General features: G+C 39.1%; 1 protein-coding gene across 1 annotated transcript in view; it reads right to left on the bottom strand.

The window, feature by feature from the left end:
- thsd7ab (thrombospondin, type I, domain containing 7Ab) overlaps positions 1-22,035 on the bottom strand; it is a 351,090-nt gene that overhangs the window by 93,620 nt on the left and 235,435 nt on the right. The window contains exon 20 of the mRNA XM_061916619.1: positions 11,198-11,351. Coding sequence (XP_061772603.1) covers positions 11,198-11,351 — 154 coding nt within the window. The remainder of the gene's footprint in view (positions 1-11,197; positions 11,352-22,035) is intronic.

A 22,035-nucleotide genomic window follows, 5' to 3' on the forward strand; every position in this document is an offset into this window, starting at 1 on the left:
GTCAGGCCATCAAGGAGCGTGTAGGTGAGGGGGGAAGACCAAGCCTGGAGTGCGCTCTTCTTAAAGGGGAACATTATCACAATTTCAAAAGGGTTAAAAACAATACAAATCAGTTCCCAGTGGCTTGTTGTATTTTTTGAAGTTTTTTTCTAAATTTTACCGGTCCCGGAATATCCCTAAATAAAGCTTTAAAGTGCCTTATTTTCGCTATCTTCGAAACCACTATCCATTTTCCTGTGACGTCATACAGGGCTGCCAATACAAACAACATGGCGGTTACCACAGCAAGATATAGCGACATTAGCTCGGATTCAGACTCGGATTTCAGCGGCTTAAGCGATTCAACAGATTATGCATGTATTGAAACAGATGGTCGGAGTATGGAGGCAGATAGCGAAAATGAAATTAAAAAAGAAATTGAAGCTATTGAGCGAATAGCTATTGACGCTATTCAGCCATAGCATGGGTGTACCTAATGAAGTGGCCCATAGCATGGCTGCCTTATTAGCATCGCCGGTAAAATGTGCGTACCAAATGATCAGGACTTTCGCATCTTGTGACACTGGAGCAACTTAAATCCGTCAATTGGTAAGTGTTTGTTTCGCATTAAATGTGGGTATCTAGTTTCAAATGTACATACAGCTAGCGTAAATAGCATGGTGGCACCGATTAGCGTAGCATGTTAGCATCGATAAGCTGGCAGTCATGCCGTGACCAAATATGTCTGATTAGCACATAAGTCAACAACATCAACAAAACTGAGCTTTGTGATTTCGTTGACTTAATCGTTGCAAATGCATCTGCAGGTTATCCATACATCTCTGTGCCATGTCTGTCTTAGCATCGCCGGTCAAATGTGAAGACACTTTGGTACATTTGATGGGGGTCTGGCGGCAGATTTCTTGCCAGTGGTGCAACTTGAATCCCTCCCTGTTAGTGTTGTTACACCCTCCGACAACACACCGACGAGGCATGTCGTCTCCAAGGTTCCAAAAAATAGTCGAAATAACGGAAAATAACAGAGCTGAGATCCGGTGTTTGTAATGTGAAAATGAAAATGGCGGGTGTGTTACCTCGGTGACGTCACGTTCTGACGTCATCGCTAAAAGACCGATAAACAGAAAGGCGTTTAATTTGCCAAAATTCACCCATTTAGAGTTCGGAAATCGGTTAAAAAAAATACATCGTCTTTTTTCTGCTACAACAAGGTATATATTGACGCTTGCATAGGTTTGGTGATAATGTTCCCCTTTAATTCTTTCACAAGGATGAATAATAATAATAATAATAATAATAATGGATTAGATTTATATCGCACTTTTCTATTGTTAGATACTCAAAGCGCTCACAGAGACGTTGGAACCCATCATTCATTCACACCTGGTGGTGGTAAGCTACATCAGTAGCCACAGCTGCCATGGGGTAGACTGACGGAAGCGTGGCTGCCAGTTTGCGCCTACGGCCCCTCCGACCACCAGTGTGAGCTGCACCGGGGGCAAGGGTGAAGTGTCCTGCCCAAGGACACAACGGCAGCGATTTGGATGTCAATAGGTGGGAAGCGAACCTGCAACCCTCAGGTTTCTGGCACGGCCGCTCTACCCACTACGCCATGCCGCCCCAATGGTGCACCATCTTTCGTCTCCGGACACACTGTTTTCATATCGATTCAATCCAACTTTGTACTATCTGATTGTGAGTAATTAAAACTGTTGTAACAAACTCTCTATTGTTCCTGTTTAAGATTCGGATTTTCGACCACATAAAATTGGCGTGCCCGTACAGGCCACCACATAAAATTGGCGTCACGAACAGGATGACATTTCTACTACAGGTATTTTGAACATTTTTGGGGACTTTTGCCGACTTTTCTCACTTTTTTTGGACATTTTTTGCATCCCGGGACTTGTGCGGCCGGCGGCGGGACTCGTGGGACTGGAACCCGGGGAGGAATTTTCGCACACAATTGGGACTTTTGAACATTTTGGCCACCTTTTCGCATCTTCTTCCCCGCCTTCCTGTGCGCCATTGCTGGGTGTGTTTTGGGACACTTAGACAAAAATAGTTTCAAGCATGTTTTACTCAATATAGGTCATAAAATGTCAGCAACAAGCTGTAATATCTTACTGAGATCATTTAGGACCAAAACACTTAAAACAAGTAAAACATAAAATCTGCTTAGTGAGAAGAATTATCTTGGACAGAAAATAAGCAAATATCACCCTTATTTGAGATATTTCATCTTACTTAGATGTCAGTTTTTGCAGTGCATAATTGTTGATTTCTCGCTGCAGTGCGTAAAATCCACTGGCTTGTATTATAAACATAAATTGTTGCAACATATACTAATTAGTGTGTCCGGTCAAGAAGCTAAAAAGAGCATCATAACTCGAAAATGCACTAATTAGTCACAGTGCTGATGTAGCACACAATATAAATCAAACCTCACAACATAATCCTAAAACTTACCTCTATGTTCATGCAACAATGAACAACTTTGTGTGTGCTTCTTTTCTTCCTCTGTCTGCACGATCAATAGGACAAAAACTTAGGCGTACATGTGCATGTTCAAACATTTTCCACTGAGAGCTGCACACTAAAAAAACCAAAGCATGTGTGGGCCATTTTGATATTTTTCATTTTCAAAACCGATACAATAACTTTTCGGGCTCCCCTCAAGTTTGGCCTTTCAGTCATAAAAATAATAAAAATATAAATACACTATATTGCCAAAAGTATTTGGCCACCCATCCAAGTAATGAGAATCAGGTGTCCGGCCACAGGTGTATGAAATCAAGCACTTAGACATGGTTTCTATAACATTTTTGAAAGAATGGGCCGCTCTCAGTAGCTCAGTGATTTCCAGCGTGAAACTGTCATAGGATGCCACCTGTGCAACAAATCCAGTCGTTAAAAATCCTCGTTCCTAAATATTCCAATGTCCTCTTCCATTTATTATAAGAAAATGGAAGAGTTTGGGAACAACAGCAACTCAGCTACCAGGTGGTCGACCACGCAAACTGACAAAAAGGGGTCAGTGGAGGAATTATGGTGTGGGGTTGAGGTAGTGCCAGTGAAAGGAACTTTTAATGCTCCAGGATACCAAAACATTTCAGACAATCCCAAGCTCCAAAATTTGTGAGAACAGTTTCGAGCGGGCCCTTTCCTCTTCCAACATGACTGTGCACCACTGCACAAAGCAAAGTCCATAAAGAGATGGATGACAGAGTCTGATGTGGGTGAACTTGACTGGGTTGCACAGAGTCCTGACGTTAACCCGATTAAACACATTTGGTATGAATTAGAACGGACACAGAGCCAGGACTTCTCGACCAACATCAGTGTGTGACCTAACCATGAATTGATTAACGTGGACCCCGACTTAAACAAGTTGAAGAACTTATTCGGGTGTTACCATTTAGTGGTCAATTGTACGGAATATTTACTGTACTGTGCAATCTACTAATAAAAGTTTCAATCAATCAATCAGTAAATGCGCTTTTGGGAGAATGGTGGAAAATTCCTATAAACACACTCCGTAACCTTGTGGACAGCCTTCCCAGAAGAGTTGAAACTGTAATAGCTGCAAAAGGTGGACCGACATCATATTGAACCCTATGGGTTAGGAATGGGATGGCACTTCAAGTTCATATGTGAGCCAAGGCAGGTGGCCAAATACTTTTGGCAATATTAGTATATGTGTAAAAAGTCAAACATTTTTTTTCCAAATTTCCTTGACTTAAATATCTAGATCCACTTCAAGTCTGTTGATGTATTTAAAAAAAAAAAATGTTTTATGCTTTTTTTTGTCAAAAGCTGTTTTTTATGGCAAAAACACAAAATTTGCAATATTTCCTCTCAAAAAAAATGTCAAAGTGTAATATTTGATGTCAAGTAATTGGAACCTTCAATAGGTAAACATTTCATAACAACGTTGCTTTTAACGCAATATTTTTTTTATTTTTTTTAGTGAAGACAATTTTAAAAAATCCAACTAACGCTTAAAAGTGTTGGAAATAAGTCATACATTTTTATTTTTTTTTTTACTTTTAACGATTATACGCTTATACATGTATGTACATTATACATTGTCTTTTTTTTATTTTGTGCCTTTGTTTTGTCAAAGATGACCTTTTTTTATGGCAAACACACAATATATGCAGTACTTCCTCCCAAAAAATGTAAAAGTGACATTTTTGATGTTCCAGTAATTGCAGCTTGAATAGGTCGGTAATTCATAACATTTATATTGATCCATTATTTTTTTTTTAAGCAATGGCAGCTTTGTGTTTGAGTTTATTTGGAACATGCATGCATGCATACAACATGATACATCACAATTTCCAGTTTCTCTTTTCAACATGTTTGAAAAGGAGTAGGAAGAAGCAGAGCTTATTTAATCCTACACCTTTTCTTTTACATAACAGTTGCTAAAACTTTTGTTCACTTCCTGCTCTCAATTTATTCCCAATATACTCCATAAGTAATCACAATAAAAGCAAATAAATAAGTAATAATTGGTGAAGTAAGTTATGTTTCATATTATGAGAGAAGTAAGATTATTTTGAGAATGAAAGAATGGATGGATGAAATTAATTCAGAATGTTTATCATGGTTATTCTTCTTTGTACTTTGTAAACACTTTAAGTTTGAAGAGTTTCTTGAAGTGGATCAAATTAGTACATTGTTTGATCCACATAAGTGACGTGCGGTGAACAGGTGAGGCATACATACTTTTTTTTTTTTTTTTTACTTAAATTCATAAGTGCTTCTCTAGTCATTGTTGAATTAGGTTGCACATTAGAGTAACAGGAAAAAAAGGGAATTATTTGCTTTCATGAAAACTTTATCATAATCATATGATGATATGATAAATAGGTCCTAAAACTATTTGATAAAGTTGTTCTTAAATACTTTTTGGTCCTATTTGCATTTAACAAAATAAATCAAGTATTGTGAGTGTAATTTACCTTTCTGTATTTGTATCTGAAGCAGCAATAGCTATCCTCCATGAAAACGTACTTTGTATGATCGCATTCATTTTGTCTTAAAGTCCAGTTTAGAGAATTATTTAATCTTGGATACAGTATATAATCCTCCATATTGGCAGAAAACATTCATTTAATTCAATTTAATTCCAAGAAATTAAACAGTATTTTTGCATCTGACAAAAAACACCCACAAACGCTGGCTTACTCGAATAAAAATGTCATGTTTGTTATAAATACAGTTAAAAAAAAAGAAAAGAAAAAAAAGCTGGCTTCCACTGGAGAGACCTTGAAGTGTGGCGAGTCAGAGTACTGCTGAGGCATTGAACTGCAAGTTGACAATGTATCGCCCCCTACACCCAATACACACTGTGTGTAGCCGTGGAGGCACCGCCTGTGTCTGCCTCACTTCTCATCTGCTGCATTGTTTTGATCAGGAAACATGTAATTTCCGCGATTTTGACCATTAAAATTATCCAAATATGCAGGAACCACACCAAAATCGCATAGAAAGCATAAACCAAAAGAAAAATATTAAACTTATTTTATTTCATTACTTCGTTTTGGAACATCTCATGGTTAAGCCACCTGGTGGCAGGTGAGGCACTGCCTTACTTGCCTCCCCTGACAGCATGTCACTGATCCACTTACAGATGCTGTTAGTGTTGACGTTGCAACTTGTTCTTATTATCATTCACCTGTTTGCTCTTCTATTTATTTTTTTAAATAACTTTTTTATAGAACAGAGGTCGGCAACCCGCGGCTCTTTGGCCACTCTGATGTGGCTCAGCTGCATAATCGCCGACCCCCGCGATTATTTTGGGGGGTTTCCGGATTTTGGTGCCTCTCCCGGACATCACTCAGGGCTAACATTCTCCGATTTTCACTCGGACTACAATATTGAGGGCGTGCCGTGATTGCGATGGCTTTACTTTTAACGTACCCTACAACATGTCATCGCGCCCGACCTTTTTGCCATGCTATCTGCGTGCCGACCGGACGCATGCATTTCGCTGCTTCAATCGTCACACACACGTACGAGATTGCAAGGCATACTTGGTCAACAGCCATACAAGTTACACTGAAGGTTATGGTATAAACAACTTTAACACTCTTACTAATATGCACCACACAGTGAACCCACACCAAACAAGAATGACAAACACATTTCGGGAGAACATCCTCACAGTAACACAACACAACAAATATTCAGATTCCTTTGCATCCATGACTTTTCCTGGCTATATTATACACCCCCGCGCCCCCCAACCCCGCCCACCTCAACCGACGCACGAAGGGGGGGGTTAGTGCTAGCGGAGTGTATAATATAGTCAGGAATAGTCATGGATGCAAAGGATTCTGGGTATTTGTTGTGTTGCGTTTATGTTGTGTTACTGTGAGGATGTTCTCCCGACATGTGTTTGTCATTCTTATTCGGTGTGGGTTCACAGTGTGGTGCATATTAGTAAGAGTGCTAAAGTTGTTTATATTACAACCTTCAGTGTAACCTGTGTGGCTGTTGAACAACTATGCCTTGCAGTCGTGTACGTGTATCTGCAGAAGCCACATACAACATGTTACTGGGCTTGCAAGCTATTTGTATATGTTGTAGAATGCGTCAAAGGCAGTGGCTTCATAGCACGTCTTTATATTGTTATCTGAGTGACCATCGGCAGATATTCGCGAGGATGATTGACTTGAGAATTGGGGAACCTCCCGGAAAATTTGGGAGGGTTGACAAGTGTAATGCTGTCAAGCGGAATTCATGTAAAAGTCGCGGGCCGGGTGTCTAAGACGTCTGGTTTACACATAGCACAAAGCAAAACAATTGTCTTTATGCTGTGTTATTTCATTTTAAATTTCAAAAGAGTTTTGTGGCTCCCATTGTCTTCTTTATTTTGTGAAACGGGTCAAAATGGCTCTTTGAGTGGTAAAAGTTGCCGACCCGCTATAAAAGATTAGCTGCGGGCCGCACTATGGACACTCGCAATCCAAACCCCAAAGAAATGGGTGTGTTGCAGAATAGAATTTTGAGCAGGTCCAGAAAAAATACAGACCAACATGCTGCCCCCTGCAGGATTGGAGTTTAACATTACCACATGATTTTGTCCCATGTCACATGGTACCATGTAGAATTGTGTAGCCTTGATAGAGGTCTAAAGCGAGTTAAAGGCCTACTGAAATTAGATTTTCTTATTTGAACGGGGATAGCAGGTCCATTCTATGTGTCATACTTGATCATTTCGCGATATTGCCATATTTTTGCTGAAAGGATTTAGTAGAGAACATCGACGATAAAGTTCGCAACTTTTGGTCGCTAATAAAAAAGCCTTGCCTTTACTGGAAGTCGCAGACGATGACGTCACCGGTGTGAGGGCTCCTCACATCCTCACATTGTTTATAATGGGAGCTGTCACGCCAAATTTCTTCCCCCTTACAAAAACATTTCCCCCGGAAGAAAGTACTTGAAGGACCCCAATGAGGGTGGAAGGACCTTAAAGCAGCCCACACAGCTGCCTGTTTTAAAAGCATTATAATTGGCTGATTGTCATAGGTGAAAAATAACGGTGAGGAAAATATATTAGCATTTCAGCATGCTAACCTTTCAAGCTATTTTTGTTTCGCTAATTTTGCAGCTGTAACCCTTAACGGTGAGGAAAAAATATAAGCATTCCAGCATGCTAACCTTTTAAGCTATTTTTGCTTCGCTAATTTTGCAGCTGTATCCCTTAAGAGTCATAAAACTTGGTATTGTCACGCCCTCATTGGGGTCCTTCAGGCATTGGAGGGGCTGTCACACCAAATTTCTTCCGGGGGGAAGGCTTTTGTAAGGGGGAAGAAATTTGGCGTGACCGAGCCTCCAACAAAAAGAGCTATTCGGACCGAGAAAACGACAATTTCCCCATTAATTTGAGCGAGGATGAAAGATTCGTGGCTGAGGATATTGATAGCGAAGGACTAGAAAAAAAATAAAAATTAAGTTTAAAAAGAATAAGGCGATTGCATTGTGAGCGATTCAGATGTTTTTAAACACATTTACTAGGATAATTCTGGGAAATCCCTTATCTTTCTATTGTGTTGCTAGTGTTTAAGTGAGATTAAGTAGGGTGTGTCCACGGGTGTCTTGAGGCCAGTGTCTGAGGGAATTAGTCACGGCAGCAGCAGCACGACAGAAGTTCCGCTGATCTCCGGTAAGAGGCGACTTTTTACCACAATTTTCTCACCGAAACCTGCCGGTTGACAAGTGGTCGGGATCCATGTTCGCTTGACCGCTCTGATCCATAGTAAAGCTTCATCTCCGGGAATTTTAAACAAGGAAACACCGTGTGTTTGTGTGGCTAAAGGCTAAAGCTTCCCACCTCCATCTTTCTACTTTGACGTCTCCATTATTAATTGAACAAATTGCAAAAGATTCAGCAACACAGATGTCCAGAATACTGTATAATTGCGTGATGAAAAGAGACGACTTTCAGCCGCTGGTGGTGCCGCGCTAATATGTTCCCTCCAACTCGAGACGTCACGCGCACGCAGGGCCGGCCCGTGGCATAGGACATATAGGCAAATGCTAAGGGCGCCGTCCATCAGGGGGTGCCACGCCAGTGCCACAAATGTTGGAGAGAGGAAAAAAAAAAAAAAAGTGTACTATTATTTCTAAATACAAAAAATAATCCCACATTAATTGAAATGCAAAGTAAAGCCTATTTAATAGAAATATTATTTGTTACAACATTACAACCACCCCCTCCCGCACGGTGCGCCTCCTCCCTTCCCGTATCGTGACTCTTTTTGGACGTCACCACATCAAAAAATCAACACAAGATGTCAAAACGGCCAAAACTGACATTTGCGCAGGGAAGAAAAAAGAGAAAAGAAGAGGAGAAACAAAAAAAAGACAGAGGTAGGTAACGTTTTCCTACATTAAATTATTTGTCTGTTACAGAATGTGATAGTAACCTGGATTTTTAGCATTAAGCTAATGTTACATGATTCGGCAATTGTTAATCAATAAATAGCTAGTTCTGTTTTAACGTCGGGTTAATATTGTGGAGGGGGCTAAATTGCTATGGAAAATAATAATGTAAAGTTGGGTAATTACAGTACTCCCACCTTACATTCCTCAGGGACATTTGTATTAGATCTTTTAAGCAGTTTTTTTTTCTTTACATTGTTATTGCCTTCTGGTTAGCTAATGTTTGCCCTGCAGGTAATAGTCACTTTTCCACCCCTTTATATATTAGGTATAGTTGTAAGCCTAGTTGTTAAAGTGCATGTATGTATGTAAAAAATATTGTATTTCATATATTCATTTTTTATTTTTTTGTATTCATGTATTTATTCATATATTTTTAATCTTGTTAGCTTTTCTGATTGTTAATTTGCTTTCTTTAAGTAAAAAAAAAGGTCAAAGACAAAGTTATTCGGTTTCTTGTGAGTGTATACCAGGGGTTACCAACCTTTTTGAAACCAAGAGCTACTTCTTGGGTACTGATTAATGTGAGGGGCTACCAGTTTGATACACATTTAAATAAATTGCCAAAAATAGCCAATTTGCTCAATTCACCTTTGATAAATAAATCTATATATATATATGAAAAAAATAGGTATTTCTGTCCGTCATTCCGTCGTACATTTTTTTTCCTTTTACAGAAGGTTTTTTGTAGAGAATAAATTATTAAAAAAACACTTAATTGAACGGTTTAAAAGAGGAAAAAACACAAAAAAATGAAAATTAAATTTTGAAACAGTTTATCTTCAATTTCGACTCTTTAAAATTCAAAATTCACCGGAAAAAATTAAGAGAAAAAATATCTAATTCGAATCTTTTTGAAAAATTAAAAAAAAGATTTTATGGAACATCATTAGTAATTTTTTTCCTGATAAGATTAATTTTAGAATTTTGATGACATGTTTTAAATAGGTTAAAATCCAATCTGCACTTTATTAGAATATATAACACATTGGACCAAGCTATATTTCTAACAAACACAAAACATTATTTCTTCTAGATTTTCCAGAACAAAATTTTTAAAAGAAATTCAAAAGACTTTGAAATAAGATTTAAATTTGATTCTACAGATTTTCTAGATTTACCAAAATATATTTTTTTTAAATTTTAATCAAAAGTTTGAAAAAATATTTAAAACCAATATTCTTTGTCGAAAAAACAGAAGCTAAAATGAATAATTAAATTAAAATGTATTTATTATTCTTTACAATAAAAAAAGACAAAAAAACTTGAACATAGATTTAAATTGTCAGGAAAGAAGATGAAGGATTTTAAAAGGTAAAAAGATATATGTGTTTAAAATCATTTATAAGGTTGTATTTTTTCTCTAAAATTGTCTTTCTGAAAGTTATAAGAAGCAAATTAAAAAAATTAATGAATTTATTTAAACAAGGGAAGACCAAGTGTTTAAAATATTTTCTTGAATTTTCAAATTCTATTTGAGTTTTGTCTCTCTTAGAATTAAAAATGTCAAGCAAAGCGAGATCAGCTTGCTAGTAAATAAATACAATTTAGAAAATATAGGCAGCTCACTGGTACGTGCTGCTATATGAGCTATTTTTAGAACAGGCCAGCGGGCTACTCATCTGGTCCTTACGGGCTACCTGGTGCCCACGGGCAACGCGTTGGTGACCCCTGGTATATACACTTCACTGCCGATGTGGGGGGCGCCACCTAAAATCTTGCCTAGGGCGCCAGATTGGTTAGGGCCGGGTCTGCACACACGCATCATCATTCCGCGACGTTTTCAACAAGAAACTCCGCGGGAAATTTAAAATTGCAATTTAGTAAACTAAACAGGCCGTATTGGCATGTGTTGCAATGTTAATATTTCATCATTGATATATAAAGTATCAGACTGTGTGGTCGGTAATAGTGGGTTTCAGTAGGCCTTTAATGCTGCTACATCGGTGCAGTGTGTGAGTTATTTTGCAGCGTTGTTAGTCAGGTGTGCGTCATCAATCACTTCCCTACCCTGCCAGCTGAATGCACTCTCACAGGACAGTGTGTGTGTGTGTGTGTGTGTGTGCGTGTGTGTGTGTGTGTGTGTGTGTAAGAGAGAGCTGTATAAAATAACATCTCTTTGCAAGTCTGCTGTGGAGCCTGACAAAGTAGCTGTTGACAAAGTTGTTGCTTTGTATTATATATTTTCCACAAGAGCAGAGATATCCAAACACATTTCTGCGGAGGTTTTCAAAGCACTCACCAGGCTGCAGCGGCTCCACGGGCCCCAGTCATTGAGGACGCAGTCTTCCGGGCAGGGCAGCCGGCTCTCGCGGGCCCCCAGAGGCATCTCCTCTGGGTCGCACAGGTAGTCCTCCACTGCCTCGGAGGGGCCGTCGATGGTGTTGAGCATGCACCTGAGGACACGAGCACTGAGTCACGCGGCTGTTGTGCTGTGTGTGGAGTGTCATCAAGTGGGGCTTGCAATAATACTGGAGGTGGGCGAGTGCACTACGCTTGGAAGGTTAATACAAACCCCGTTTCCATATGAGTTGGGAAATTGTGTTAGATGTAAATATAAACGGAATATAATGATTTGCAAATCGCTTTCAACCCATATTCAATTGAATATGCTACAAAGAGAACAAATTTGATGTACAAACTGATAAACAGTTTTCTTTTGCAAATAATCATTAACTTTAGAATTTCATGCCAGCAACACGTGACAAAGTAGTTGGGAAATGTGGCAATAAATACTAATAAAGTTGAGAAATACTCATCAACCACTTATGTGGAACATCCCACAGGTGTGCAGGCTAATTGGGAACAGGTGGGTGCCATGATTGGGTATAAAAGCTGCTTCCATGAAATGCTAGGTAATTCACAAACAAGGATGGGGTGAGGGTCACCAATTTGTAAGCAAATTGTCGAACAGTTTTAGAACAACATTTCTCAATGAGCTATTGCAAGGAATTTAGGGATTTTACCATCTACGGTCCGTAAAATCATCAACAGGTTCAGAGATATTACGGACCTTTAATCACTCAGGCGGTACTGCATCAAAAAAAGCGACATCAGTGTGTAAAGGATATCACCACATGGGCTCAGGAACACTTCATAAAACCACTGTCAGTAACTACAGAGGGTGGCTACATCTGTAAGTGCAAGTTAAAACTCTACTATGCAAAGCGAAAGCCATTTATCAACAACACCCAGGAACGCCGCTGGCTTCGCTGGGCCCGAGCTCATCTAAGATGGACTGAAGCAAAGTGGAAAAGTGTTCTGTTATCTGACTAGTCCACATTTCAAATTGTATTTGGAAACCGTGGACGTGGTCCTCTGGAACAAAGAGGAAATAACCATCCGGATTGTTATAGACACAAAGTTCAAAAGCCAGCATCTGTGATGGTATGGGGGTGTATTAGTGCCTAAGGCATGGGTAACTTACACATCTGTGAAGGCACCAAAAATGCTGAATGGTCCATACAGGTTTTGGAGCAACATGTTGTCATCCAAGCAACGTTATCATGGAAGCCCCTGCTTATTTCAGCAAGACAATCAATCCCAAGCCATGTGTTACAACAGCGTGGTTTCCTAGTAAAAGAGTGCGGGTACTTTCCTGGCCCGCCTACAGTCCAGACCTGTCTCCCATCTAAAATGTGTGGCGCATTATGAAACGTAAAATACGACAGCGGAGACCCAGGGCTCTACATAAAACAAGAATGAGAAAGAATTCCACTTTCAAAGCTTCAACAATTAGTTTCCTCGGTTCCCAAAACGTTAATTGAGTGTTTTTAAAAGAAAAGGTGATGTAACACAATGGTGAACATGCCCTTTCCCAACTACTTTGGCACAGTGTCGCAGCCATGAAATTCTAAGTTAATTATTATTTGCAAAAAAAAAAAAAAGTTCACAAGTTTGAACATCAAATATCTTGTCTTTGGAGTGCATTCAACTGAATATAAATTGAAAAGCATTTGCAAAACTTTGTATTCCGTTTATATTTACTTTAAACACAATTTCCCAACTCATATGGAAACGGGGTTCGTACAAGCTGACAAAAACACCTTATTTAAATAAATGTGATACCACACAGCTGTGTCCTGATACAGCTTTTCACTTCCCGTATAATACCGATATTGGATACACACTAGATTGCCAAAAGTATTTGACCACCCATCCAAATGATCAAAATTGGGTGTCCTAATCACCTGGCTCAGCCACAGGTGTATAAAATCAAGCACTTATGCATGGAGACTGTTTCTACAAACATTTGTGAAAGAAAAGGCCGCTCTCAGTGATTTCCAGCGTGGAACTGTCGTAGGATGCCACCTGTGCAACAAATCTAGTCGCGAAATTTCCTCGCTCCTAGGTACTCCAAAGTCAACTGTTGCCTTTATTATAAGAAAATGGAAGAGTTTGGGAACAACAGCAACTCAGCCATGACGTGGTAGGCCACGTAAACTGACAGAGAGGGGTCAGCGGACGCTGAAGCGCATAGTGCAAAGAGGTCGCCGACTTTCTGCAAAGTCAGTTGGTACAGAGCTTAAACTTCATGTGACCTTCCAATTAACCCACGTACAGTACGCAGATAGCTTCATGGAATAGGTTTCCATGGCCGGGCAGCTGAGTCTAAGCCGTTCATCACCAAGTCCAATGCAAAGCATGGGATGCAGTGGTGTAAAGGATGTTGCCACTGGACTCTAGAGCAGTGGAGACACTTTCTCTGGAGTGATGAATCATGCTTTTCCATCTAGCAATCTGATGGAACAGTCTGGGTTTGGAGGTTGCCAGGGGTACAGTACATTTCAGACTGCATTGTGCCGAGTGTGAAATTTGTTGGAGGAGGAATTATGGTGTGGGTTTTTTTTTTTTTTTTCAAGAGTTGGGCTTGACCCATTAGTTCCAGTGAAAGGAACTTTCAATGCTCCAGGATACCAAAATATTTTGGACAATTCCATGCTTCCAGTCTTGTGGGAACAATTTGGAGCGGGCCCCTTCCCCTTCCAACATGACTGTGCACCAGTGCACAGAGCAAGGTCCATAAAGACGTGTGACATAGTCTGGTGTGGATGAACTTGACTGGCCCGCACAGAGTCCTGACCTGAACCCAATAGAACACCTTTGGGATGAATTAGAACGGACACTGAGAGCTAGGCCTTCTCGACCAACAAAAGTGTGTGACCTCACCAATGCGCTTTTTTGAAAAATGGTCGAAAATTCCCATAAACAGACTCCATAACCTTGTGGATTGCCTTCCCAGAAGCGTTGAACCTGTAGTAGCTGCAAAAGGTGTACTGACTGGGTTAGGAATGGGATGGCACTTGAAGTTCAAATGTGAGTCAAGGCAGGTGGCCAAATACTTTTGGCAATATAGTGGGTATTGATGTATTTGCCGATACCAACATTGACTCGACACGATATCAGCTGGAATCATACTTTTATTACTTCGTAGTGCGGAATGTCTACTTAAACAGAGAACAATGGTAGAAAATACACTGAGGTATTTATTATTAACCGTCTGCAATGGACTTATGCTGTCTTTAAGTTAAAGTGGAATGGTATTTGTTTTTGGTGACCTCAAGTGGCCACAATAATTCTTCAAGTCAAACTCATGACGGAGTAAGCTGAATGATACGGACACATTTGATACTGGATCATTTCTATCCACATACTTTGTATATGTTAGGAATATGCAACTATAATTATTTGATACTTGTTTATACAGACAAATGTAATAATCTTCAATTAAGGACACTACTACATGTGTCTAGCATGTATGCTATTGTGTGCTTAGCTGATATGTAGCTGCCAACTCCTAGAATACTACCATGTTTCCCGTTTAAATGACTTTGCCGAAATACAAAGACCAACTTTGTGTGCTTTTTGAAGGACATTTAGATGTTAAAGTTGAACTGCACTTTTTTGGAATTGTTCCTCTCATTCATTAGACAAGAACACATGTGTTTGTTTGTTTTTAATGCATTCTAAAACGTAAATAAACGCTAGCAACAGTCAGTTAACAATGGAGCCAAAGGGGGTCGCTCTATTCCACCTAGGAAGCGCTCTAAAAAAAATGTAAAAGCCCCATTATCGATTTATATACACACAGTAAGTATATATGTAACATAGAAACAAGCACATTCATAATAACATGTAATATTTAAGCATGGGGTGGCGTATTAATTTCAGAGTCATCACAAAGTTTGCTATTTCAAACACTAAGCATCATGTAGCAGTATTGGTAAGTGATAATTCCAAACATAATAAAATAATCACATACTGTACAATGTCTGCTCTCACTGGGATGCCGATTGACGGGATGCTTAAAGAATGAATCGTAATCCGCAGTAAGGGTTAAAAAAAACTAAAAAATTGCCTCAAACAGGCGTCTTTTGGTTTTCTTTCTTGCCATCTAAGTCTACATTGAATGTCTACAGAAAATATAACTTACTTCACCAATTATTATTTATTTTTATAGGTTTGATAGGTTGATTGGCAACACTCAATTGGCCCTAATCTGTGAATGTGAGTGTGAATGTTGTCTGTTTATCTGTGTTGGCCCTGCGATGAAGTGGCGACTTGTCCAGGGTGTACGACGCCTTCCGCCCGATTCTAGCTGAGATAGGCTCCAGCGCCCCCTGCGACCCCGAAGGGAATAAGCGGTAGAAAATGGATGGATGGACATTTGTTTTTATTGTGATTACTTATGGAGTATATTGTGAATAAATTGAGAACAAGAAATGAACAAAAGTTTTGGTAACGCTAATGTAAAAGAAAAGGGGTAGGATTGAATAAGCCCTGCTTCTTCCTACTCCTTTTCGAACATGTTGAAAAGAGAAACTGCAAATGTTCCAAATGAACTCAAACCCAACTCAACATTCTTCTATTATCTAGGTGAGAGGCATAATTTATCATTTATAATTAACTTTCACAAATTCAGAGGCGACGCAGCAGCTCACCTGCTTAATATGTTAATATAGCAGCATAAGTCAATGTACTGCTAAAAGTAGGAACTTAAAGTTAGCGCTTATAACAAAAATATAACTCACACTTGGTTAATATTAATGTCCCGAAATGTAAATGGAATATTGTTGGCGCTTTTTGGATGTTTTATGGGCGCAATAACAACATGGCTCCCATTAGTTCCATTGTTAACTGACTGTTATTTACGAGTTAGGATGCATTAAAAAAAAGACATGTGTTCTTGTCTCTCATAAGGATTGAGAAAGGGGGAAAAAAAAGGGCAATATCCTTTTAACCGGCTGTCCATCTTTACCAAGTAAACACGCTGCAGGACAGCTTGTATCGCGCACTCATCCCAGGCATTTGAAATGGAAGCCTATAAAATCCCATACTTGTTTTTTTATTGCTGATATCGGCCAGATCAGATAGGGACACCCCCGACAACAGGAATCTGTGGCCTATGGTCAAATAATTAGCCAATGAAATAAAATGGAATATTAAATGATATGTTAATATATATAATATATTGTGAAGTGAATTATATTTATATAGCCCTTTTTCTCAAGTGACTCAAAGCGCTTTGCATAGTGAAATCCAATATCTAGTTTTTACATTTCAACCAGTGTGTGTGGCACTGGGAGCAGGTGGGTAAAGGGTCTTGCCCAAGGACACAACGGCAGTGACTAGGATGGCAGAAGCGGGGATCGAACCTGCAACCCTCAAGTTGCTGGCACGGCCACTCTACCAACCGAGGTCCTTCATACCGACAGCCATCAGACTGTATAATGCAGGGGTCACCAACCTTTTTGAATCCAAGAGCTACTTCTTGGGTACTGATTAATGCGAAGGGCTACCAGTTTGATACACACTTTAAAAAAAATTGCCAGAAATAGCCAATTTGCTCAATTTACCTTTAATAAATAAATCTCTATTTATATATATATATTTAAAAAAATGGGTATTTCCGTCATACATTTTTTGTCCTTTTACAAAAGGTTTTTTTGTAGAGAATAAGTGACGAAAAAAAACCTTAATTGAACGGTTTAAAAGAGGAGAAAACGGGAAAAAAATGAAAATAACATTTTGGAACATAGTTTATCTTCAATTTCGACTATTTAAAATTCAAAATTCAACCGAAAAAAAGGAGAGAAAAACTAGCTAATGCAAATCTTTTTTTTTTTAATTTAAAAAAATAATTTATGGAACATCTTTAGTAATTTTTCCTGATTAAGATTAATTTTAGAATTTTGATGACATGTTTAAAATAGGTTAAAATCCAATCTGCATTTTGTTAGAATATATAACAAATTGGACCAAGCTATATTTCTAACAAAGACAAATCATTATTTCTTCTAGATTTTCCAGAACATACATTTTTTAAAGAAATTCAAAAGACTTTGAAATAAGATTTACATTTGATTCTTAAGATTTTCTAGATTTGCCAGAATATTTTTGGGGAATTTTAATCATAGCAAGTTTCAAGAAATATTTCACAAATATTCTTTGTCGAAAAAGCAGAAGCTAAAAAGTCAAATTAAATTTAAATGTATTTATTATTCTTTACAATAAAAAATAAATTACCTTAACATTATTTTAAATTGTCAGGAAAGAAGAGGAAATAATTTAAAAGGTAAAAAGGTATATGTGTTTAAAAATCCTAAAATCATTTTTAAGGTTGTATTTTTTTCTCTAAAATTGTCTTTCTGAAAGTTATAAGAAGGAAAGTAAAAAAATAAATATATTTATTTAAACAAGTGAAGACCAAGTCTTTAAAATATTTTCTTGGATTTTCAAATTCCATTTGAGTTTTGTCTCTCTTAGAATTAAACATGTCGAGCAAAGCGAGACCAGCTTGCTAGTAAAAAAAATTAAAATTTAAAAAATAGAGGCAGCTCACTGTTAAGTTCTACTATTTGAGCTATTTTTAGAACAGGCCCGCGGGCTACTCATCTGGTCCTTACGGGCTACCTGGTACCCGCGGGCACCGCGTTGGTGACCCCTGGTATAATGCATATGTTCCTTTTGACTGCACTTAAATATAGAAAATATGTAAAAAATATTTACATTATTCATATATTATATATCAAATATATATATATAAAATATATGATATAAATTATATTTTTTATTATTATTATTGTCTATTGTGAGCAAACTGTGGTGCTGAATTTCCCCCAGGGATCAATAAAGTACTTTCTATTCTATACCGCCTCACTTCACATATATAATAATACATAAATACATAATAAATAATATAGTCTGTGGGCTATAATTGTCTTGTAATGAATGTACATCAGAACTAGTAAATTGTTTGTATTTTTTGTATTTAGTGTATTACATTCTGCAAGTAGTGTTTGGATCCCACTGTACGCAATATCTGAAGAGCATGGAAAAAAGCATTTCACTGTGGTGTAGTCTGCATGTGACGAATAAACTTTGAACCTTGAACCTATAGAGCGTTTTCTATTCGGGCTCCAGTACTATGGAAAGCCCTCCCGGTAACAGTTAGAGATGCTCCCTCAGTAGAAGCATTTAAGTCCCATCTTAAAACTCATTTGTATACTCTAGCCCAGGCCTGGGCAATTATTGACTCGGGGGCCGCATTTAGAGAAAGAAAATTTGTCTGGGGGCCGGTATATCTAGTTTTAGGAACACTAATACAAAATCTCACAAAAATGTCTGATTGAATGCTAAAAATGTTATGGGAGGGGGGCACACAGGTCTGGTGGCCATGGATGAAGTGCTGGCTGTCAAGAGTCCTGACCATGGGGGTGGACCGCTCGCCTGTGCATCGGTTGGGGACATCTCTGCATTGCTGACCCGCCTCCGCTCAGGATGGTCTCCTGCTGGCCCTACTATGGACTGGACTCTCACTATTATGTTAGATCCACTATGGACTTGACTTTCACAATATTATCCTAGACCCACTCAACGTCCATTGCATCCGGTCTACCCTAAAAGGGGTGGGGGTCACCAACCTCTGCGGTCTCAAAGGTTTCTCATAGTCATTCACATTGACATCCCACTGGGTTGTGAGTTTTTTCCTTGCCCTTATGTGGGATCTGAACCGAGGATGTCGTTGTGGCTTGTGCAGCCCTTTGAGACACTTGTGATTTAGGGCTAAATAAATAAACATTGATTGATTGGTTACATGTGTACCTACTGATTCCTCCCCAAACCATCAAAATGCAGCCAGCGGTTTTCAGGCAAGTGGAATGCTGACAGGAGTCAATTGTATCCATTAAACTTTGGCATGGATCCAGTTTAAGGAGTGAATCCAAGAATCCTTACAAGGAGGCATTTTTCAACATTTTCCCGCATCATTTGGATAGTGCAGGTGTCTGCAGGAGGTCAACACATTGGTGCTGATACAAAATCAAGATTGTTTGGCCTTGCTAGAGGTCTAACTTTATTTCTTCTCACTTCGGTCCTCTTGGGTGAGTATTTTTAGAATGTTCTTCTGCAAACCACGACAAACCACAGTGGAGAAGATGAGAAGGATGCAAGGTTGTTAAGATTCAACCTGCTTGTTCTCTTTTCCACGCGCAGGCCAACTATTGTAGTGTGTTGTACTCATGGGGACCGCTTATACCAGGGGTGTGTCGTGGAAATTTCTTGAAGACGATCCTTTAGTGACAAATAGCTTTAAAATTATTTATTAAAGTAACAAACAAATAATAACAAGCTTTGCAAAGCGAGACCAAACCAGAACGACACATCCGTTCGTCCCAGCTTGTTCTAACTCTTTTAGGATATGTAATGACAATTATACATTCTCAGAAGTCCCACCCTCCATGCTCATTAACATACAGTACCCCAGTGGAATGAATGCCCAAGGTCCTGTAAAGGGGAGAGGGTGTCGTTTGCCCAGAAGGGGGGGGAGGGGTCACTCAGAGAAGGGGACCAATTTAGCCCAGAGGGGGGTCAAGAATAGATGACACATATGCCCAGGTCAACTAAAGTCCACATGTCACATCAAAGACACAGGAGACAGAGCTTGATCAGATAAGAGATCTCTTGCTAAGTGTCACATTCCTGAGCCCAATAAACAACTTTTGGTACCCAGTTCAAAGAACATCATCTATTCAAACGAGTATAAGTAATTTTGCTATCACAGGTGTCAACTGTACCGCCCGCGGGCCGGATCAGGCCCGCGAACAGGTTTTATCCGGCCCGAGGGATGAGTTTGCTAAGTATACAAATTAACCTGAAAATTTGAATGAAAGAAACAGCTCTTCTACATGTGTTTACTGGATGTTGGAATAGCAATTCATGGTATCTCTGTAGATCAGGGGTCGGCAACCCGCGGCTCCGGAGCCACATGCGGCTCTTGGATCACTCTGATGTGGCTCAGCTGCATACTTTCCGACCCCCCCCATTTTTCCGGGAGGTTTTCCGGATTTCAGTGCCTCTCCCAGAAATCTCCCCAGGATAACATTCTCAGATTTTCACCCGGACAACAATATTGAGGGCGTGCCGTGATGGCAATGCCTTAAACGTCCTCTCGACCATGTCGTCGCGTCTGCTTTAATACTATGCTATCTGAGTGGCGGCCGGCCACATCTAGTGTGCGGCTGCTGACTCACCCCGCAAGCGACTGCAAGGCATACTTGCGTCGGTTGAGGTGGGCGAGGTTTGGTGGTAACGGGGGTGTATTATGTAGCCCGGAATAGTTCGGGATACATGGGATTCTGGGTATTTGTTCTGTTGTGTTTATGTTAAAACTGTATTGTGCGCAAATTAAATTGATTTTAAATAATTGTAATGGGCAAAATTGATATTGTATGAGTGTTTTGAGTGAGCTCAAAGTTAAGCTTGTAAGTTGAGGTACACTGTATTTATAAATTATTACCGACCAAAGGGGAATGACATAAGTGTTCTGTCAAAAAAAAAAAGAAAACATCATACAAATTGGCGGGTTTTGCCACAAATAAAGTATTTTTTTCGGAAATAAGAAATCTGCAAATATGCAAGGCATAAATGCTGAATATGCAGGAATCCATTTCTTAAATAATTAAATTGTTGTATATTTATGTTGAAATTGTCTGCTGAGCTTTCATATCAGCCTCAACAATTGAGAAACCAAATAGCTCTCTGAAAATTGCTCGCCTATCACAGAGAAGCTTTATGTTGTGTGCGGATGTTCTCCCGAAATGTGTTTGTCATTCTTGTTTGGTGTGGTTTCACAATGTGGCGCATATTAGTAAGAGTGTTTAAGTTGTTTATATCACAACCCTCAGTGTAACCTGTATGGCTGTTGACCAAGTATGCCTTGCAGTCGCTTATGCGTCTGCAGAAGCCTCATACAACATGTGAATGGGCTGGGGTTGTAGAGGGCGCTAAACGCATTGTCATCATAGCACGCCCTTATTATTGTTATTTGGGTGAAAACCAGCAGACAGTCAAGAGAATGGCTGCTCTGAAACTCTGTAGTCTCCCGGAAAAATTGAGATGGTTGGCAAATGTGATGTTGTCAAGCGGCATTCAAATAAAACTTGCGGGCCGCACTAATATTACATTTTCATATTAAGGTGCGGGCCGCGTGTCTGAGACCCCTGGTTAACACATAGCACAAAGCAAAAAGAAACTTTGTACGCTGTGTTAATTCATTTTAAATTTCAAAAGAGTCTTGTGGCTCCCGTAGTTTACTTTATTTCTTGAAACAAGTCAAAATGGCTCTTTGAGTGGTAAAGGTTGGCGACCCCTGCTGTAGATGATGCTACATATGTACAAATGAAACCACATGATGTCAGTACATCAATCGAGGAAAATGATCAAACTACATACACAGCATACTGTAATTTGATTTAGATATTTTTTTTATCTTGATTGATTAAAAATAAACACCATTGAGTTGACTGATGAACATTATAACGTCATTCATTCAGAAAGTATAAATAACGACAAATAAATATTGAATATTAATAACCGCAACATGTAAGTGTAAAAAAACAACAACATTATGATTTGTACATTTTCAGAATGTGCTTTTTTCTATTTTTAAACACAGAAAACAATCTGAAGGTGTCTTTATTTTTAAGTTATCATGCAGGGATTTTAACAGTCCGGCCCACTTGGGAGTAGATCTTTTCCCATGTGTCCCCCGATCTAAAATAAGTTTGACACCCCTGGCTT

Source organism: Nerophis ophidion, linkage group LG11, assembly GCF_033978795.1.
Source record: "Nerophis ophidion isolate RoL-2023_Sa linkage group LG11, RoL_Noph_v1.0, whole genome shotgun sequence".
Taxonomy (NCBI): Eukaryota; Metazoa; Chordata; class Actinopteri; order Syngnathiformes; family Syngnathidae; genus Nerophis; species Nerophis ophidion.